Source organism: Microcaecilia unicolor, chromosome 3, assembly GCF_901765095.1.
Source record: "Microcaecilia unicolor chromosome 3, aMicUni1.1, whole genome shotgun sequence".
NCBI classification, from domain to species: domain Eukaryota; kingdom Metazoa; phylum Chordata; class Amphibia; order Gymnophiona; family Siphonopidae; genus Microcaecilia; species Microcaecilia unicolor.
Window position 1 is genome coordinate 352,511,444 of NC_044033.1, and position 23,044 is coordinate 352,534,487.

At 42.0% G+C, this 23,044-nt stretch overlaps 1 protein-coding gene across 1 annotated transcript in view; it reads right to left on the reverse strand.

The window, feature by feature from the left end:
* ADGRG6 (adhesion G protein-coupled receptor G6) overlaps positions 1-23,044 on the reverse strand; it is a 491,599-nt gene that overhangs the window by 166,452 nt on the left and 302,103 nt on the right. The window contains 2 exon segments of the mRNA XM_030198502.1: positions 8,651-8,765; positions 21,071-21,213. Of these exon segments, the coding sequence (XP_030054362.1) occupies positions 8,651-8,765; positions 21,071-21,213 (258 nt within the window).

Below are 23,044 nucleotides of genomic sequence, written 5' to 3' on the forward strand. Positions count from 1 at the left end.
CTGTTAAAATCTGTTTAAGTCCATTGTTTTTAGTCTTTGATCTTTTTATTTCTTCTGTACACTGTGTTGTTAAAAGCAGTTAATAAAACTGAATAAACAATAAATATTAATTGGCAAAATAGGCAAAGGAAACAGATACAGTAGATTTCATTCTTAAGGACACTGGGGTTTTTTTTTTCTTTTTAGCTGCTACATTTCATACAGCTGGGGACCTAGGCAATGCAATTAGGTAGTGTCTTTGTAATAATAGCTGCCTGAAGCTTCACTGAGCTGTGCTGGGTCTATTGTTGTACATTTCTGAACTGCAACATAGACACCACTATTGGATCATTGTAGAGAACAGTATGTGCAAGTGCAAGACATACCTCATCCTAGTCTAAGGAATCTGTATGGCATATATATAGATACTAGAAAAACACAACTGTCAAGGTGGAATAGAAGCAAAAATGTCAGGCCTAGAAACATGTAATCCAGTAAGTGAGAAATAGCAATGACAGTGTGACAAAACATTCCTTGACACTAACAGATATCCCACAGGCACTCATGAAAGAAAAGAAATTCACACAGAATGTATCAACCCTACATACCTATAGGGCAGCTGCATGAAGCAATCAGTATAGAAAATAAGTGGAGGAGTGGCCTAATGGTTAGTGCAGTGGACTTTGATCCTGGGGAACCAGGTTCATTTCCCTCTGCAGGTCTGTGTGACCCTGGGCAAGCCACTTAGCCCTCCATTGCCCCAGGTACAATATACGTAGATTGTGAGCCCAGCAGGGACAGTGCAAGTACCTGTAAAGTATATGTAAACCACCTCGATTCATGCCTCAATAGAGGTAGTATGACAAATTGATAGAAACTTAAACCTATTTGAAAAACATATATTATTTAGGAGCATAGCTAGGAAAAGCAGGCAGATAGGTGCACAGGATTAGTGAAGTCCAAGACTAAGAAAATGAGGCAGAAAGATATTGAAATATATCCCGTTTTGGATGCCACAGGTTTGATCAAAAAGAACTTCCAAGCGCAACTGGATAAGTTGCCTATACATGTTACATCTTATGAAATCCAGAAAGAAGTTTTCTTTCGCACAATGCAAGTACTACAGTGAGCATTAGCAGTAAATTTGAGGGACTGAGAGGCCGATGCTCAAAAGTCCCCATTATAAACTGTGTCCGTTTAGATCCATGGTAGAAGTTACTGACTTTGAAATGGCGAGCGATACTCAAAGGAAATGTCAGACCTGTGAGTTCTTGTACCAAGTAGAGCGCTGCCGAGCCCGGTACTTGGACCAGGTTCTGCTTGGCGGCTGGACGACCCCGGGTTTCACCTGCGCTGACCGCCATTCCCCAGAGGTTGAGCCCCTAGGTGCGGGCGGCCTGCAGGGCTTACGAGATTTAGCAGGAAGCGGGGTGATGAACGTGATGGCCAGGCAGGCAGCAGGCAATAGAGTGATCCAGGTACAGGCAGAGTTAGTAGGCAGGCAGCAGGTCAAGAGAGTAATCCAGGTACAGGCAGAGTCAGTAGGCTGGCAGCAGACATGAGAGTAATCCAGGTACAGGCAGAGTCAGTAGGCAGGCAGCAGACACGAGACTAATCCAGGTACAGGCAAGGTCAGGAGGCAGGCAGCAGACAGAAGAGTAATCCAGGTACAGGCAAGGTCAGTAGGCAGGCAGCAGACACAAGAGTAATCCAGGTACAGGCAGAGTCAGCAACGAAGAACAAAGTAGAGGAGAAGCACACTACTGAGCAAGTAACACGTACCAAAGTAGAAGCCGAAGCAAGGAGTCTAGGGAGAGCTTGTAGGATAAATCACAGATAATAAATTACCTGTGTCCAGGTTCCCCTAAGCAGAACTATCTGCAAGCAAATAATCCTGAATTAGGTCTAGGGGTGGGAACCTTGGAACCTAGCCAAATACTTCCGTTAGAAAGAACTGTAGCTGAGACTGTAGGCTGAGATATATATATTAGATTTATTATGGTATCAGGTAAGAAAATATCGCTAAGGTATAAGGTGAGACACACAGGGAAATACTCCTACAAGCTCAGCTGATAAAGTGCTGGTGTCTGACGTCAGCAGGGAAAAGGGGCACAGCCATTGGACAAGAGCAGGGGAAGGAGGAACCGGAAGACCAATAGGAGAGAAGCAAGGGAAGCCAGGCAGAGGAAGAGCAGACCCAGGTGGGTGGAAGCAAAGCAATCAAGGAGCCTGCAGCCAGAGAAGAACTACACACACATGGTTCAGGGCTGTGCCAGTCAAGTGTGCATGTCGACGGGACCTGGGCAGCCCAAGGACGCCGCTTGTGTTGAGGTAGGGGACATGACAGGAAATCGCATGAAAATGAGATTCATGTAAATTTGCCAAGCAGTTCAGTAGGGAAAGCACCTAGCATATGTGCAGAACAGTCTCAGTAAGTGTCCACGTTCTGCGCATGCCCAGGAATCCGACTGCTGTACTCTCTCCTTTCCCCTTCAGTACTTGCTGGTTCCATTGTCCCCCTGTCTCTTTTCCCCTGCAGTGCTCTGATTCTGATTTTACCTTCCTCCTGCAGCTTACTTGCCTTCCCTCAGGCTGCCCCCAAAGATTTTCACTTGGGAATCTCCTCCTTGCTGAAAGCCCCCCTCCAGCTGACATCATAGAAGCCTTCCCCAGCTGACTGGCTGTCTGCTTGTTTCTCTGTCCCCCCCCCCCCAGCTGACATCACAGTGGCTTTCCCCAGCTGATTGGAATCTGCTTGTTTCTCCGCCCCCTATGATGTCAGCAGGGAGGGGGCAGAGACGTAAGCAGACAGCCAATTGACTGGGGAAAGCCGTATGATGTCAGCTGAGGGGGGGGGGGGGGCTTTAGTGAAGAAGAGATTCCCAAACAAAATCATCAGGGGCAGCATGAGGGAAGGCAAGTAAGCTGCAGGAGGAAGGTGGAATCAGCATCAGAGCAATTTGCTATTGAAAAAAATCTCCTCCTTGATGAAATCCGCCCTCTCTGCTTGTTTCTCTGTCCTTCTAAGTTGTTCTTTGCTCTCGGACAAGTTTTGCTATTGAAAAATGCAAGCAGAGTTCTTCTCTCAGACGTTGTCTTCATACAACGACAGGCCCAGACCTCACGGGAAATTTTGCACATTAAAGGAAACTTTGCACGTTCCTTTCTGTGCATCGCTCAGAATGCTCATTTTAATATTAACCTGCTTGTTGTTAACATTTTCATAGGATTATCACTGCCTGCTATCACGGTCGGTAAGGTGGATGCAGAACCTCTTTGTGCATTACTTGCTAAATAACATGCACGTTACACTGGATACAACCAGTCAAAATCAGACGTTCCTAGCACACTCATTCTAAATACACTATCCAATCAGTAGACTGAGAATAAACAGCAACACACCAGGCCCACCACCAGCACTAAGAACATAAGAGATGCCCTAATGAGTCAGATAAAGGGTCCATTTAGCCCAGTATCCTGTTTCTAACAGCAGCCCTTCCCTTCCAGGTCACAAGTACCTGGCAGAGTCCCAAAAAGTAGCAAGATTCCATACTGCTTAACCCCAGAGGTAAGTAATGGCTTTCCCTATGTCTACCTTAGTAAAGGTTTATGGAGTTTTCCTGCCAGGAATTTGTCCAAACCTTTTGTAAACCCAGCTACATTAACTGCTTTTACCACTTCCTCCAGAAATGAGTTCTAGAGATTAGATACATTGAGTGAAAAAAAAATATTTTTTCCTATTTGTTTTAAATGTGTTATTACACAACTTCATTGAGTGTCCCCTAACCTTTGTCCTTTAGGAAACAGCAGTCGACTTGCATCTCCCCTCAGCTGTCTCTTCTCCATGCTGAAGAGCCCTAACATCTTTAGCTTTTCTTCATCTGAGAAGCCTTCTATCCCCTTAATCATTTTGGTTTCTCTTTTCTGCATTTTTCCAAGTTTCAAGACATATTTTTTCAGATGCAGTGACCAGAATTGCACACAATACTCAAGGTTCAATCTCACCGTGGAGTAATACAGAGGCATTATGGTATTCTTAGTTTGATTCTCTACTTCTTTCCTTATAATTCCTAACATTCTGTTTGCTTTTTTGGCCGCTGTCACATACTAACCAGAAGATATCAATGTGTTGTCCACAATGGCACCTACATCCTTTCTTTGGTGGTGACTCCTAATGTGCAACCTAGCATTATGTAACTATAATTTTGGTCTATTTTTCCCAAAGTGCATCAAATTCAAACATGCATGGATTAAACATAAAGGAATCCTGTTCGGAAGGAAGGGATCCTCAGGAGCTTAGCGGAGATTGGATGGCAGAGGCGGGGCTAGTGGTTGAGAGGCGGGGTTAGTGCTGGGCAGACTTATACGGTCGGTGCACTGAAAAAAGACAGATACAAATCAAGCGGCTGGTGGTTGGGAGGCGGGGCTAGTGCTGGGCAGACTTATACAGTCTGTGCCCTGAAAAAGACAGATACAAATCAAGGGGCTGGTGCTGGGCAGACTTATACGGTCTGTGCCCTGAAAAAGACAGATACAAATCAAGGTAAGGTATACACAAAAAGTAGCACATATGAGTTATCTTGTTGGGCAGACTGGATGGACCGTGCAGGTCTTTTTCTGCCGTCATCTACTATGTTACTTGCAGTTAGTCGCATTAAATTTCATGCCTGGTCTTCCAGACTCTCAAGATCCTCCTGGAATTTCTCACAATCCATATGCAATTTAACAACTTTGAATAATTTCATGTCATCTGCAAATCTGATCATCTCACTCATCATTCCCATATCCAGATAATTTACAAATATGTTAAAAAGTACTGGTCCCAGTATGGATCCTTGTAGTACTCACTATTCATCTTTCTTCCACTGAGAGAATTGGTCATTTAACTCTACTCTCTGTTTTTTTATTTTAACCAGTTCCCAATCCACAATAGGACATTTCCTGCTATCCCATATCTTCAAGTGTCTCTCAGGAGGGACTTTGTCAAATGCTTTCTGAATATCTAGATACACTACATCAACTAGCTCACCTTTATCCATGTGTTAATCACATCTTCAAAAAATGTAGCAAATTGGTGAGGCAAGACTTCCCTTGGCTAATTCAATTAAACCATGGTTGTGTAAGTGTTCCGCAATTTTGTTATTTATAATGGTTTCTACCAATTTGCCCGGGGACAGTCAGGCTTACAGGTCTCTGGTTTCATAAATCACCCAGAATCCTTTTAAAATTTGCCACCTTCCAATCTCCAGATAATGTGGATGATTTTAATGACAGGTTACAGACCAATAAAACATCTATAATTTTATTTTTCAGTACTTTCAGTATCCTGGGGTGCACACATTCCAGTCTAGGTGATTTGCTGCTCTTTAACTTGTCAATTTGGCTAACTACATCTACCAGGTTTACCGGGATTTATTTCAGTTCCTCTGTATTGTCACCCTTCAATACCATTTCTAGCAGAGGTAGCAGCCTTTCATTCTCAGTAAAGACCGAAGCAAAGAATTCATTTAGTCTCTCTGCTATGGTCTTGTCCTCCTCATGTGCTCCTTGATCATCTAATGGTCCAACTGACTCCCTCACAGGCTGTCTGCTTCTAATATACCTGATGGAGTTTTTGTTGTATGTTTTTGTCTCAATGGCAAGCTTCTTTTCAAATTCTCTTTTAGCCATCTTTATCAATGCTTTACATCTAAATTGCCAATGCTTATGCTGCTCTTTATTTTCTTCATTTGGATCTTTCTTCCATTTTTTGAAAGATGTTCTTTATGGATCTAATAGCCATATGCGGGTGCGTGCATGCGCGCACACACACACACAGCAAGAGCAGGTAGGCAGATAGACACAAAGCTCGAACAGAAAGATAGCCAGGGAACACAAAGACTGACACCGATCAGGGCAAAGAAAAAAAATGTTGATAAGGAAAGAGGCTAGAAAGGATGGAAGAGCACAAAGATTGATAAACAAAGACTGAAAACTCATAGTCAGGAGGGGAAGGAGGAGGATAATCCTGAGATAGCACAAAACATGAATCCAACCATCAAGTTTCAAAAGTAGTTACTCCTATCCGAGGCATCTTATATGGCAGGTATAAAAATGTGTGCCTGCTTAATTATGTATACGAATACTAATGTTGTAAAAACTGTAGTACATGAACACGTCAATAACCTGCCCTCAACATGCTCCGTTTTTAAGCAAACAGTATGACATGGAAACTGTTGTACACACACATTCTTTTTCTTTCTAAAACTTTGAATGTATAACCATTTTTTGTATGCAGGTAACTCAAACTTTTAGAAACCTATACCCCGCGGAAGCCTTTTAAAATTACACCCATTGTAAGACTGATCACACTACATTAACAGTATTTCCAATTCAATTTCAGGCTCTGAAGCACAAAATAAGCAAAATAAGCAAACACATGACCATAGGCGGTCGGTGGCCCAACTGTTTGGGGAGGCTAAAGGGGGCGGGGTTAGGGGTGGGGACAGGGGCGGGGCTTACATCTATAATTGTCTGACAACACAGAAAAAAAATAAGTAAAAATAAGTCACAATTAATACCTTTTATTAAATTTAGATATTAAATATGTATCATATATCAAAGAATAAAGTGGTTGCTCAAAGCATGTACTAACCACAATTGCTCAACTGCAAAACACTATGCACAAATTTGTGCAAAAACACACTCATAAACCGTACTGTACCATAACACTGGGCAGACCCTAATAAACCAATATACCACCCATACGGAAAATGCAGACCGTCAACAATATGAAACAAGGGATCATAATTCTCATGTAGAGCCACAAAACACCCTTTTAGGGTGGAAAGTGTTCACAATGAGCTCCTTTTATGAACGACTATATGTAGATCCTTCAAGAAGTAGTGTGTCATGATTTAGGCTCTAAAACCCTTTCTGATGATTTGGTGCCACCTCAGTAAGGCCAATACACAATCTCTCCACTGCAAAACACTATACACAAACTTGTGCAAAAACACACTCATAACCTTACCAAACCATAACAGTACTAATTCCAAGGACAGGACGAGCTACAACCTTATGTGTGGAAAGGCAGCACTGTAATTACACCGGGCTCTAAAACACCAGTGCACAACCTAGTGAAACAAAAAAAAAAAACCCCAAAAGGGTTGAAAATACTACACGCTAGCAGAATACTGCACCTTGATCACGCATGAAAAACACATGACACAACAGATATGAAGGCAAAATACTGAACTGGAAAGTTACCTCAAGAAGTCAGACTCAGCATGCAGCAATACTAGAAAAATTGAAACTTACATGCAAAACATCACATATGCATATTTCCAAAAGCTGACATATTCCAGTTAATAAATTCTGAATAAAATACTTTTTTCTACCTTTGTTGTCTGATCATTTAGTTTTTCTATTCGCTTTGGTCCCAGTGTTTTCTGTTTTATGCAGTGTCTTCTTTCCATTTGATATTTTTTCTCTCACCATGTCCACCATCCTCCTGTGTCCTTATGCGTCCTGTCTACCATCTGTAGCCCTGTCCCTATCCTTTCTCCACTTTAAATATCTGCCCTCAAAGTGTTTCAATCCAGCCCTTAAATTCAGCCATTTTCCCTCCATCCATATCCAGCATTTCTCCTCACTCCCTTCTGTCCCTGGATCCACAATCTCCCTCTTTTTCTCTTTCCCCTCTAGTGTATATCTATCCCTCCCTCCCTCTCATCCATCCCCATGTACAACCTCTCTTCCCTCCTTCTTCTCTCCCACTGCCCATATCACTCTCAGTATCTCCTTTCCTTGCACCCTGGGCCCAACATCTATCTCTTTCTTCCTCTTCCTTCCCCTTATAGCATCCCTCCCATCCCCATACAGCATCTCTCTCTGTGTCTCCCTCCCTCCCACATCCATGTTCAACATTTCCCCTTTTCTCTTGCTGTGCATCTGTCCCTCCCTCCTCTTTCACATCCAGCATTTCTCCCTCTCTCTCCCCATGCATCTCCCCCCAACATTTCCCACCTCCCTCTCTCACCTCTACCAGCCAGCATGCTGCCTCGGTCCCTGACTCCCTGCAGCATTCTTGTCTTCACCCGTACCCGTCGTCGTCAGCGCTGCCTGCCATTCATTCTCACAGGCAGCTCCGTTCCCACTCCCCTTTGCCGCGTCCTCCGGCTCTCTCTGATGCACTTCCTGTTTAACAGGAAGTGCATCAGAGAGAGCCGGAGGAGTGGACGCGGCGGGTACGGCGACGGGTACGGGTGAAGATAAGAATGCTTTAGGGAGTCAGGGACTGAGGCAGGCAAATTGCAAGGGGATGTTGGGTGGGCCCTGGCGGGGGGTGGGGTCACAGGTGGGGGGGCAAGGAGAGCTGCAAGTCGGGGACTCCCCGACGGGGAGAGCAGGAAGGACGGTGGGAGAGCTCCCTGGCTGCTGCGGAAGCCCTGCGTTTGTGAGGGCAGCAGCCAGGGGAACGTCAAGATTGGGCTGGGGAGGCTTAGCCTCCCCAAGCCTCTTATACTCTATGCACATGACCCTCTGAGTTCAGGACTGTTACCGAGCTTCCTAAACCTGGCATTATAATTATTTCTCTTTGCAAAGAAACTGAACATTTTGCAATCTGGTTTTCACATTAAGCTCCTTTAGAAGCCACATTTTGGTTTAGTGGACTCTTCTTCATTCTTACCACTTTCTGGAGGTGTTTTGGACTGTGCTCCCCTGGCAATTCATCACCATTGTCATAGCAGGCTTGGTTTCTGGCCAGTGATAGGAAGCAGGAGATTCATCAGCAGGGCATTCCTCTGTGAAAAGAAAATTTGAACCTAATTAGTATTCCATAAAATATGTTACTAAATGTATATACTACCTAAAACCTAGGTGGTTTCCATAACAACACACATAATAGCATAAAACAATAAACAAAAATACACTGTACAAATGAAAATTCTTCATCTTGAATTCACCATAAAAGCTTAACTGTTCTATGCTATGCTTTTTCCTGCACAAAGATAATGCCAGAGAACAATACCAAGATTTTTGACACCCCCCCAAAGGAATTGCTGACATTCGCTATGCGATGTTTTAGAAAATTGTTGGCACAGGGAACTCAGTTGAGTTGAACAGATGTGTCAGATATGCTATGTCAACCTTGAATTAGAACATGACATGCCTCTACAGAAACTCTTTGGCAAATGTGACCTTCTTGGTTTTATTTATTTTTATTCTTTTGTTTACTTTTACTATGCTGGCTGTTTGTTGTTTGGTTACCATTATCTTTGTCCTTTTGCCTATTTATTTATTTATTTAATATTTGTGTCTGATTAGTTTGACATGCCTCTACAGAAACTCTGTTCATCACTAAGTAACTCTTACCTGTACTCTTCTCTTCCATCACCAACTCCAGAATTTGCTCCATCCATCTTTCTACACTGTATGCCTGGGATAGACTTCTTGAGTCAGTACATTATGTTCTGTCTTCAGCCCTATTCAAATCCATGCTAACAGCCCATCTTTTTGAGGCTGCTTTAACTCCTTATTCACCTGTTCAATATCCATGTTGTTTTAATCATGCACTGTAATAAATAAAACTCCTTATTTGTCTAGTTTATCTGGCTTAAATAGATTCTAAGTTCTGTTAAGCAGAGACCGTCTCTTACATGTTTGTGTACATTCCTGTGTCTGGTAGCACTATAGAAATGATTAATAGCAGTAGTAGCAGTAGATATTGACTCATGGAAACTATAACTGGGTACCAACAATATCTCAAAGGCAAACAGTGATCAGCAGCATTGCTGGCTGAAAATAGAGAGAATGGTGGCAAAGTAGGTTTGGGAGAAGCACTAAGATTTCATCTGCATCCTTCAGTAGAGGTGAAGGCAGGAGGTCTGAATCTCATTTTGGATGTTTCGCAAAAAAAGTCCAAAAATTTAGTGCCAAACATAGTAATTTTCATACCAGAAAAACACCTGTCTTTTTAGTTTGAAAATTGCCCTATTCTAGATGTTTTTGTGCTCAGTGCATCTTTCTTTAAGGACCACTTTCAAACAAAAAACATCCAAGGGAAAAATGCACAAAACAAGCCATTGGGATGTATGAGGGCCAGCAGTCTTACTAAACTGGCCACACACACATTCCAGCAGAGCAGTGTGGCAGCCTAGGGGGCACTGCAGTGAACTTCACATAAAAGGTCCCAGGTACAGATCACATCATAACCCCCTTATATTGTATAGTGAGCCCTCCAGGAATAGCATAAATTATACTGTACTAATGCAATAGCCCTTATGCCTGCAAGTGTCACCTATATGTGAGTTCAGTAGGTATTTTGTGGTTTGTGGGGCACTCACACTTTCAAACACATAAGTGCATAAGTATTGCCATACTGGGACAGACCAAAGGTCCATCGCATCCAGCATTCTGTTTACAACAGTGGCCAATCCAGGTCACAAATGCCCTGCAAGATCCCAAAAATGTACAAAACATTTTATACTGCTTATTCCAGAATTAGTGGATTTTCCCCAAGTCCATTTAATAACGGTCTATGGACTTTTCCTTTAGGAAGCCGTCCAAACCTTTTTTAAACTCCGCTAAGCTAACCGCCTTTACCACATTCTCTGGCAACAAATTCCAGAGTTTAATTACACGTTGAGTGAAGAAACATTTTCTCTGATTCGTTTTAAATTTAGTATATTGTAGCTTCATCGCATGCCCCCTAGTCCTAGTATTTTTGGAAAGCGTGAACAGACGCTTCACATCTACCCGTTCAACTCCACTCATTATTTTATAGACCTCTATCGTATCTCCCCTCAGCTGTCTTTTCTCCAAGCTGAAGAGCCCTAGCCGCTTTAGCCTTTCCTCATAGGGAAGTTGTCCCATCCCCTTTATCACTTTCGTCACCCTTCTCTGCACCTTTTCTAATTCCACTATATCTTTTTTGAGATGCGGCGACCAGAATTGAACACAATATTCGAGGTGTGGTCTCACCATGGAGCGATACAAAGGCATTATAACATCCTCATTTTTGCTTTACATTCCTTTCCTAATAATACCTAACATTCTATTTGCTTTCATAGCCGCAGGAGCACACTGAGCAGAAGGTTTCAATGTATCAGCAATGAAGACACCTAGATCCCTTTCTTGGTTTTTTAACTGTCGTTTAGTATGCCTTATGTAGTAAAGACCACAAGGGCATATAATACAATATACTACCTGTGCACTAGTGCAACAGGTCTTTTGCCATAAAATAAATACCTTATCACAATGAGGTATAGGAATGGCCCCAGTATCCAAAGAATATTGGCAGTACACACACATCCCACAAGAGGAGTGTCTCCCCTCCTCGTTATTCCTGATAGGTCTCTTCAATAATTCACCCACATTCGCTTGTCATTTATACGCCACCTTCGGCCTTTCCCTGAACTCAGGGTGGACCGAAAGCACGTGCCAATATCTATGTATAATCTCACAGATGGCTGATGCCTTCTGTGAAAATGGAATGACACATGCCAAGGCTTTTTCGAGGAGATCTAGGCTTGGGCAAAAACAACCACATTCGGTGAGCATAAAGGGCCCTCTTATCCGCTTTCTTGAGGACCCCCAAGGGGTAACCTGTATATAAAATTGATCCCCAGAATAAAAATTGTGGCGTTGAAATAACTATTGACATTTGTTATATGTCATAATTATTTCGAATTTGGGGATCAATTTTATATACAGGTCCAAGGGGTGGCTATGGGGGCGACTGTAGCGCCCTCATTAACTTGCCTCTATATGACCTAGTTTGAGAGGAGACATGTGTATATGTCTCAGTGGTATAGGCATATAGTCCTGTGGAAGCGATACATTGACGATGTGGTGTTATTCTGGCGGGGCCCCATAGCTGAATTGCGGGCCTTCTTGGGGTATTTAAATACCGTGGACTCTAATATTAAGTTTACCTCTAGAATAGATCAATACGAATTGGAATTCCTGGATATTAAAATTATTAGGACAACTGAAGGGAAATTTGCTACTACTATTTTCCGCAAACCGAGCGACTGTAACACCCTACTTCACTATCAAAGTTTTCATCATCATGGCTTAAAGAGAGGTGTACCGGTCGCTCAGTTATTGCGGTTGCAACGGCTGTGTTCGTCTACCATGGAATTCAAGAAACAAGCTAATATCATGACTGAGAGGTTTAGAGCCCGCGGTTACCCCTTGGGGGTCCTCAAGAAAGCGTATAAGAGGGCCCTTTATGCTCACCGATCATGGTTGTTTTTGCCCAAGCCAAGATCTCCTCGAAAAGCCTTGGCATGTGTCATTCCATTTTCACAGAAGGCATCGGCCATCTGTGAGATTATACATAGATATTGGCACGTGCTTTCGGTCCACCCTGAGTTCAGGGAACGCACGAAGGTGGCGTATAAACGACAAGCGAATGTGGGTGAATTATTGAAGAGACCTATCAGGAATAACGAGGAGGGCTGACACTCCCCTTGTGGGATGTGTGTGTACTGCCAATATTCTTTGGATACTGGGGCCATTCCTATACCTCATAGTGATAAGGTATTTATTTTACGGCAAAAGACCTGTTGCACTAGTGCACAGGTAATATATTGTATTATATGCCCTTGTGGTCTTTACTACATAAGGCATACTAAACGACAGTTAAAAAACAGGCTAGTAGAGCATGTTATTAATTTACGGCTCAATAAGATAGTTAATCCACTTGTTGCTCATTGGAATGCATCTAATCACACTATAGAACAGCTTCGGTGTGTGATTTTGACACAGATCCCCTTAAGCAACAATAGGGGGGTAATATTAGCTTCCGTCTATTATCCATTGGACAACGGTACATATACACATGGGGAACGGTGGCTCCTGCTGGCCTTAACCAGGAGGTAGAATGGGTTTGAGGTAGTGTCTCTTTAAGAAAATGTTTGGGTGACGTAAGTGATACAGCTATTTAAAGATGGCGTTCTGGCCTCTCCAGTTAGCTTCAGCGTAGCGGTTGTTAACCCACGTGTTGGGATGTCCCAGTCTGGCGTGCAGCTGGTTTAATTTGAGAAAGTAAGTGTGATATTGGGTTTATATTGTGATTCACCATGATGTATGGATTTAGTTACAGAGGGGTGTTAATGGGTTCGTGTTGTTTTAGATGTGGTGGTGGTTTCTCCTGACGAAGTGAGCGAAATGCGGTCCAGCATTGGGGAACCGGCATTCGAATGAGGAACAGCTGATGATGAACAGTGGAATTGTTACCTTTCACCGTGTACCTGTATGGAGGACTTAAAAACATTAAAAACATTACATTTTGCAAAGGTGGATTGCACAAGAGACTATAACTAAGCGGACTGATGGTGTAACCAGTATAGCTTAGTCTGAACAAAGTACCCGAGTGGAAAGCCGGGATGAGAGATTCAATTGGAAATTAACAGCAATCCAAAGCTTTGGAATTTTGTAATAATTGCGAATGATAATGGTTTATGTATATTTCAGTGAGTGGGTATTGATGAAGAGTTTAGTCAGGTACTTTGTGTGATTGGTGAATGAATGAATGAGTGTAGTACTGATTTTAGCCAGGATAAGTGCTGATTGTTAACGGCTCATTTTTTCAATAAAGATATTTTGTAAACTTTAAATATACTGGAGTTCAGGTGTAATAAATGATTTATATTGCCAACTCCCATGTGTGAATGGACATTGGTAAATGTGATTATATTACTCTCTCCCTTATTTCATTGCATTGGTTGGCAATTAAATGGCAGGTGATATATAAACTTTTGGTACTTACTACTACTACTAATATTAAACATTTCTATAGCGCTACTAGACTTACGCAGTGCTGTACAAATTAACATGAAAAGACAGTCCCTGCTCAACAGAGCTTACAATCTAAATTGGACAGACGAACAGACAGCTAGGGGTGGGGAAATTGCAGTGGTAGGGGTGATAAGTGAGGGTGTTGAGTAAGAGAGTCATGGTTAGGTACTTCTTTTTAAAATCAATCTAGGCACAATCCATTTGGTTATAGTTCATCCATTTGAGTCTTATACATTGACCTGCAGGTTCAGTTGCAGTACTCAGCATCTACTAGAAGTGCCTTTTGTCCATGAGACATGTAAATGCAAGCCAAAGAATGCGCTCAGTGGCTGGCCCCAGTCTATGAAATTCTTTACCATTAGAGCTGAAGAGTGAAAATGATTTAGCTGCTTCTTAGGAAGAAATTTAGAACTTATTTGTTTAAATTAGCTTTCTAGCATGGTAGGTGCCAATCAGGTTCCCACCCCTGTGGGCCAGAACTTTACAAGACCAGAACTTTACAAGACCAGAACACTGCACCAGTGATTTCACAGTAAGAATCCTGAAAGGTAACTTTAAAACAATACAGGAACGTAAGACCTTTGAAGTCAGAATGATTGAATATTTTGACACCCAACAGACAGGACTTAACAAGGATCTGGGTTTTCTAGCCCATTATAAACCATAAAGTTGTATTTCTCTGTTTATCACCCTCCTCTCACCTACCCACACCCATCCTGTTGGACTATCAATGAAATGCTTTGATGTCCCCATGCATACCTCCTACCCACCCCCACCCTGCTAGACGGTCAATGAAATGCTTGGATGTTTCACTTATATATACTATCAGCTACCACATTTGCTTATTTCCGATCTGACGAAGAAGGGCAACCTTCGAAAGCTTATCAAGAAATGTATTAAGTTATGTACAATAAAAAGATATCATCTTATTTTCTTTTCCATGTTTTATTTTGTTTGATTTCTATTGATAGCATGGTAGAGAAAGTGCATTGGGTTTTATTTGATTTTATATTCTATTGTGCTATATTTTGTCTCAATTATTCTTGTTTTTGATGTCAAATTGTAACCCACTTAGAAATTGAAAGAGAGGCTGAACATGTTTTAAATAAATAAACATAATAATAATAAAATATGCCACTGTCTGCTTAGCAGCACAGGGGCAACGCACTGGAACAGTGCTCTGCATTGTTCAAGAATCATACTGAGGACATGGCATCTTGGCAGACTTTATGAGTAAGCTGGGACTCCCAGTGCTCAATGCAGAGATGTGGTGACATCTGTCAGATCCCAATCATCAAATCTGACACAGGAAGGACCCTGAAGGCTCTATCACATAACATGCCCTGATGGATCTCCATTGATTTTTCCAGGCAGCTTTGGGAGGTATACACTTCACCGCTTTGTAAGCTGTTTAAGTTACCTAAGAACATTTAATCCTGTAGCAAACAGACTCATTGACATGCTTATTACTTTAATCCATACAAAAGACAAAGATCCAACTAACTGCGGCTCATATAAAGCTCTTTATCTTTGACTGGAACAGATTATTCTTCTACTAGTTTATGAAGATCAAACGGATTTTGTTAAGGGTAGGCAGTCAGCAAATAACACTCGGAGGTTGCTATATATTACCTAACAGAAAAGACCAAATCAACAGTTCTAGAGTTATTGTTGGATACTGATACTGCCTTGGAGGAGGGAGGTCTTCTAAAAGGAGAGCATCACCTTGGTGCAGCTGCAAATAATCCTGTAGCCAGGCAAAATAGTAGAGACTATTATAAAGAACAAAATTTAAGAGCATATTCAAAACCATGGATTAATGAGAAGCCAACATGGATTTAGTGAAGGGAAATCTTGCCTCACCAATTTATTACATTTCTTTGAAGGGGTGAACAAACACATAGATAAAGGTGAGCTGGTCGATATTGTGTATCTGGATTTTCAAAAGGCATTTGACAAAGTACCTCATGAAAGACTCCAGAGGAAACTGGAGAGTCATGGGATAGGAGGTAGTGTTCTATTGTAGATTAAAAGCTGGTTAAAAGATAGAAAACAGAGAGAGTAGGGTTAAATGGTCAGTATTCTCAATGGAGAAGGGTAGATAGTGGGGTTCCCCAGGGGTCTGTGCTGGGACCACTGCTTTTTAATATATTTATAAATGATCTAGAGATGGGAGTAACTAGTGAGGTAATTAAATTTGCTGACGATACAAAGTAATTCAAAGTTGTTAAATCACAAGAGGATTGTGAAAAATTACAAGAGGACCATATAAGTCTGGGAGACTGGGCATCTAAATGGCTGATGACATTTAATATGAGCAAGTGCAAAGTGATGCATGTGGGAAAGAGGAATCCGAATTATAGCTACGGAGTGCATGGTTCCACATTAGGCGTCACCTACCAGGAAAGGATCTAGGTGTCAGCATTGATGATACGTTGAAACCCTCTGCTCAGTGTGCTGCTGCAGCTAAGAAAGCAAATAGAATGTTAGGCATTATTAGGAAAGGAATGGAAAAGAAAAATGAGGATGTTATAATGTCTTTGTATTGCTCCATGGTGCGACCGCACCTCGTATATTGTGTTCAATTCTGGTCACCGTCTCCAGGGGTGGACCAATCATTAGGCCACCTGAGGCAGGGGCCTCAGGCAGCACTCATCAGGAGTGGCACCTCGGAGGGGCAGCATCTCCCCCTTCATGACGTTTTACCTCACGGTGTCATTCCAAACCCGACAGCGGCAGTGATTCCCATATGCTGCCCTGCTGCCGCCAGTACCTGCCTCTTCCCTTTACTGCAGCCACCTCTCTGATGTAACTTCCCGTTTCGGCAGAGGTTCAGGCAGCCGCTGTAAAAGGGAACAGGCAGGTACCGGTGGTGGCAGGGCAGTGTATGGGAATTGCTGCCGCTGCTGGGTTTGGAACATCACCGTGAGGTAAAACGTCACAAAGGGGAGGTGCCATCTTGGCCCGGAGGTGGGTGGGGGCATGTTGGCTCTGCCTCAGGCAGCATCTTGCCTTGGAATGGCCCTGACTACATCTCAAAAAGGAGATAATGGAAATAGAAAAGGTACAGAAAAGGATGACGAAAATGATAAAAGGGGATGGGATGACTTCCCTATGAAGCAAGGCTAAAGCGGCTAAGGCTCTTCAGCTTGGAGAAAAGATGATTGAGGAGTGATATGACAGAGAGAGGTCTATAAAATAATGAGTGGAGTGGAATGGATAGAGATTAATCGCTTGTTTACTCTTTCCAAAAATACTAGGATTAGGGGGCACCCAATGAAGCTACAAAGTAGTAAATTTAAAATGAGTCAGAGAAAATATTTTTTCACTCAACGTGTAATTAAACTGGAATTCGATGCTGGAGAATGTAGTAAAAGCAGTTAGCTTAGCAGCGTTTAAAAAGGTTTGGCTGGCTTTCTAAAGGAAAAGTCCATAGACCATTATTAAAATGGATATAGGGAAAATCCACTGCTTATTTCTAGGGTAAGCAGCATAAAATGTATTGTACTGTTTTGGGATCTTGCCAGGTACTTGTGACCTGGATTGGTCACTGTTGGATGCTGGGCTTGATGGACCTTAGGTCTGTCCCAGTATGGCAATACTTATGGACTTATGATAAGGGATCCTGTAGAATTTCTTGTAAGTTTAAGTGTATCTTGCAAAATTTGAGTTCCCTGAGAGATTTATAACTTGGATATTAGTGTCGCACCAGTTCAGATTTTAATAAATGGGACACACTCTTCTTAATGTGATATTGTACAGGACATGAGACAACAGTACCCCGTGGAGGGGCATTTTCGATATGATGTCTAGTCCAATTTTGGATGTTTTGCTCAAAATGTCCAGAATCCAAATAGCAAAAGTAGCCATTTTCAAAAAAGCAAATTGTCTATCTTTTTTTTTCCTGAAAATATTGTTTATAACAAGGTTTTGTGATGTATGTGTTTATCTTTTTAGGCCATTTTTGGAAAAAATCCATATAAATGAAAAACGTAGAAAATCAAGCCATTGAGATGTAAGAGGGACCAGCATTTCTAGTAGATTGATCCTCCAGACATCCCAGGAGAGCAATGGGGCATCCTAGGGAGCACTGCAGTGGATTTCAAATAAATGCTCCCAGGTACACATTTCACCATTATCTTGTCTGCTGAGTCCTCCAAAACCCAATGCCCCAAACTGTACACCTCTAGAATAGCCCTTATAGGTGAAGAGGTACCTACAGTAGGGCTTTGGTGAGTTTGGGAGGGCTCATGGTTTCCATCACAATTATAACAAGTATGGGCCTGGGTCCACCTGTCTACAGTGCACTGCACTCACCACTATATTACTCCAGGGACCTGCATGCTGCTATAATAGACCTGGCTACAACATTTTTGGGGATGGGAGAGGGTCATTGACCACTGGGGGAGTAAGGGGGGGGGGTCATCCCTGATTCCCTCCAGTGGTCATCTGGTCATTTAGGGAACATTTTTGTGCCTTATTCGTTCTGAAAACAGGTCTAGACCAAAACGTTGAAGTTTCAGCTATAGATGTTTTTGTTTTGTTCCATTATGGATGTAAAACATCTAAGTGTTAGGAATGCTCTACACCTACCCTCATCCCACCCCCAAAATGCCCCCAACATGCCCCATGTGCTTTGGACACACTGCAGGCGAATTGCATAGCTAAACATCAGCAAAATAGGTTTTGAAAATACCAATTTGGATGTTATGAGTAGAAAAATGTCCAAATGCTGCTTTGTGACACTTTTTGGATGTTTTCCTCTTTCAAAAATAAGCGTCTCTGTCTCTTATACTGGTTCTGGAACCCTTAGCCAGTGTGGTACAATAATCATGAGACACCACAGTTTCAAGTTCACAGAACAGCAAAAAATTTCTATGTGTGCTGATGTTTTTGCAGCTTAGGAGTTCTCACCTACCCTTTATGTGGAATAAAAGAATGTCAGTTTATCGGTTTAGCTACTCTCCTGCTGCCCAAGGATTGTGGAGGATTAGAGGTTCCCAACTTTGATGGGTAGGCTGTGTGTGTCAGAGAGTGGATGGGAATGGGTGCAGTTTCCTTAAAGTAGGAATTAGAGATCAACCAAAAGAAGGTCATAATTTAGCAGCTTTGTTAGTTTATCATCCTCACACAGCTGTCTACAGTAGGGGCAAATTTAATTTACTTACACGTGGCCCAGGTCTGCCATGTAGACTGTGGAAGGCTTGGGACTGCACCTGTCTGTCTCCTTCATACAAGAATTTACACCTATCAGCTGTCAGTTTTTCAGCTGATATGGAATTTCTTATTGTACAAAGCTGGATGTAGTTTATTAGAGCAAACTTAGAAGGGGTCTAATTTGAAAAGCTTTATAGAGCTTGTGGAGAAATCAGGCTACTAGCCCATATATTTATTTATTTATTACATTTGTATCCCACATTTTCCCACCTATTTGCAGGCTCAATGTGGCTTACATAGTACCGTAAAGGCATTCGCCAAGTCCGGTAGGGGACGAGTACAAAAGATGCTATGGTGGAACAGGGAAGATAAGATTCAGGCACGTGGGGTTAAAGGTAAGGAGGGTTTGATAATGTCCAATACGATCTTTGGTAGTGAAGTGTTGCAGAGTTGAGGCATTTAAGTTGGGTCAGTCGGGTATGCCTTTCCGAATAGATGAGTCTTTAATGATTTTCTGAATTTTAGGTGATCGTATATTGTTTTCACAGCTTGTGGCAGTGCGTTCCACAGTCGTGTGCTTTTGTAAGAGAAGTTGGGCACATGGGTTGTCTTGTATTAAAGTCTTTTGCAATTTGGGTAGTGGAGATTCAGGTAAGTCCGTGATGAACTGGTACTATTTCTGGTTGGGACACTAATCAGGTCAATCATGTAACCTGGGACTTCACCGTAGATAATCTTATGGACCAGGGTGCAGGTTTTGAAAGTGATGCGTTCTCTGATTGGAAGCCAGTATAGTTTTTCACGGAGTGGTGTGGCGCTTTGGAATCGTGTTTACCAAATAGCAACCTGGCTACTGTGTTTTGGGCTGTCTGGATATATGAATTGGAGAGTGGCTAACTAATGCCAGTTTTTATAAAAAGGATTCCAGGGGTGATTCAGGAAACTACAGACTAGAACGCCTAATGTGAGTACCAAACAAAATAGCTGATCCTATTGATGTGAAAGTACATTTTAGAAAGACCATTCTGATCAGAATTGAGACATCCAGGTAGTATTTTAGCAAAGGATCTGCCATTGTAGAGTATTTTCTAAAATACATACAGGAGTGGTTATGTGCAGTGACAGCACCCATTGCAATTGTCAATGTCCAAAATATCAATGAAATGAACATGGCAACATAAACGTATATGTTGACATTTCAGAACACGTATATGTATGTTTAAGGGAAACGTTTTTTTTAGATTGGTTGACAACGTTCTGGAGCAATCTACGTAAACTTTGGGGCAATCATGTAACCTGGGACTTCACCGTAGATAATCTTATGGACCAGGGTGCAGGTTTTGAAAGTGATGCGTTCTCTGATTGGAAGCCAGTATAGTTTTTCACGGAGTGGTGTGGCGCTTTGGAATCGTGTTTTACCAAATAGCAACCTGGCTACTGTGTTTTGGGCTGTCTGGATATATGAATTGGAGAGTGGCTAACTAATGCCAGTTTTTATAAAAAGGATTCCAGGGGTGATTCGGGAAACTACAGACTAGAACGCCTAATGTGAGTACCAAACAAAATAGCTGATCCTATTGATGTGAAAGTACATTTTAGAAAGACCATTCTGATCAGAATTGAGACATCCAGGTAGTATTTTAGCAAAGGATCTGCCATTGTAGAGTATTTTCTAAAATACATACAGGAGTGGTTATGTGCAGTGACAGCACCCATTGCAATTGTCAATGTCCAAAATATCAATGAAATGAACATGGCAACATAAACGTATATGTTGACATTTCAGAACACGTATATGTATGTTTAAGGGAAACGTTTTTTTTAGATTGGTTGACAAAGTTCTGGAGCAATCTACGTAAACTTTGGGGCATCCTCTGCAGAGGTATTTATTTACAACCTCAGTATACAAATTGCCCTTGCCAATGAGCACATCTACACAACAAAGAGAAGGAATGCATATTATAGAATGCCCCAATATCATGGGTAGATGTCTATAATTCTAAAAACTAAAGTTAATTTGTTTCTAGGAGAATATTAGAATTTTTTGATTTCTGGTTCCAAAATGAAGCCAAGGAAACATAGCAAATTTATAGGTACGCATATGGTGGTGAAAGGCTGTCTATCTGAAAAAAACTGTTGTACTTACCAATTGGATCAACATCAATCCGGCCTAGCTTCAACCCCTCTCCTATGGAATTATTCTGTTGTCTGAGTTTGTGGTAAATAATACGATCTTCTAATGTGATGTTATTTGTATTATTGTATACCAGGAGAGCCAAAACTTCAAAACTGTAAGGAAAAGAAAAACTTTAACCCCAACATCTTAAAGCAACCAAACACATGACAGCAGTTTAGTCAAATGAGGATTATTATGTGAAGGCAGAAACACAAGGCTTGCCAGACTGCCAGTACATTTTCTCTCAGCTGGCTCCTAAGGGGAAAACAACTGCCTTTGTATCCTGTGTGGCTCTTTTCCTCATGCTACCCGCTATGGATCACTGATCCAGCCATAACTTTATAAATACCATTGGATGTTTTAGTGCCATTTGGCTGGGCCCACTTTGCCAACTACAGTATTATAGCAAAAATGAAGATGCTTATGGGGTTCTTGTTAAATAAAATTGCAATATTACCAAGATGGATTCTATCCGTATTACAAAACCTATTTAAGAAGCAACTGCAAAGTACTGCTTGGCACTGCACCATCTTCCTCTGTAACCTGGAATTTGCCAGGCCTATACTTTCTCACACACTTAGGCCACGCAAAGCAACAAATACTGCTTGTATTGCTGGTCATGTCCATAACCTACTAGCATGCAGCTATTAACCTTTGACCGAGGTTAGCAAACCTCCCCAACTGATAGCCAGCAGTTGCTATTTTATAACCCCGAATAATAAATGTAGCACTGTAAGCATAATTTACAGCTTTCTAAAACAGAAACGTCCTTTATTATAACCTCTCCTATTCTAGGATGAGATCATGTATGCCAATGATTAGGGACCTGGCCTTCCACTAGGATGGAGGTTAAAAGGAAAGACTAATGTACTGCAACGGAATCTATGCGGGTTGCAAAGAACAAATTATAAAGAAACTTCAGACTGCTCAAAACACAGCATCCAGGCTCATATTTCGAAAAACGCCTTTTGAAAGCGCCAAACCACTCCGAGAAAAACTGCACTGGTTACCAATCAAAGAACATATTAGTTTCAAAATCTGCACCCTGGTTCATAAAATTATCTATGCTGAAGCCCCGGAATACATGATAGACCTCATAGACCTGCCAACCAAAAGCACAAGATCAGCACGAACATACATAAATCTTCACTACCCAAACAGCAAAGGAATCAAATACAAATCAACATATACATCCAGCTTTTCTTATTTAAGCGCACAACTATGGAATGCACTACCAAAAATAGTAAAAACAACGTGCGACCACCTAAATTTCCGGAAAGAACTAAAAACAAATCTGTTCAGGAAGGCATATCTCACTGACCCATCATAAAAGCCTGAATACCTGCAACACAACAAATCCAAAGATCATAATGGACACACCCCAACTTCCCTTTTCCCCCCTTAGTTCCCCAACACATCTACCATACATGAACCTTATTCTACCACAATAACACCTTGTATTTGTTAACACCAGAACTGGCGCACGCCATTATGGTACTATCCTGCTTATAATCGAACGAGAAAAACGCCCAAGTTCCGACCTAAATCGGGAGATGGGCGTTTATCTCACAAAAACGAATAACGCGGTATAATCAAAAGCCGAATTTGGGACGCTTTCAACTGCACTCCGTCGCGGATGCGGACAAAGTGGACGGGGGCGTGTCGAAGGCGTGTCGAAGGCGGAACTGGGGCGTGGTTATCACCCGAACAGAGATGGGCGCCCTTCGCCGATAATGGATGCGTTTGTAGCTAGAATTTAGGGCACTTTTCCTGGACCCTGTTTTTTCACGAATAAGGCCCCAAAAAGTGCCCTAAATGACCAGATTACCCCCAGAGGGAATCGGGGATGACCTCCCCTGACTCCCCCAGTGGTCACTAACCCCCTCCCACCACAAAAAAATGATGTTTCACAACTTTTTATTTTCACCCTCAAATGTCATACCC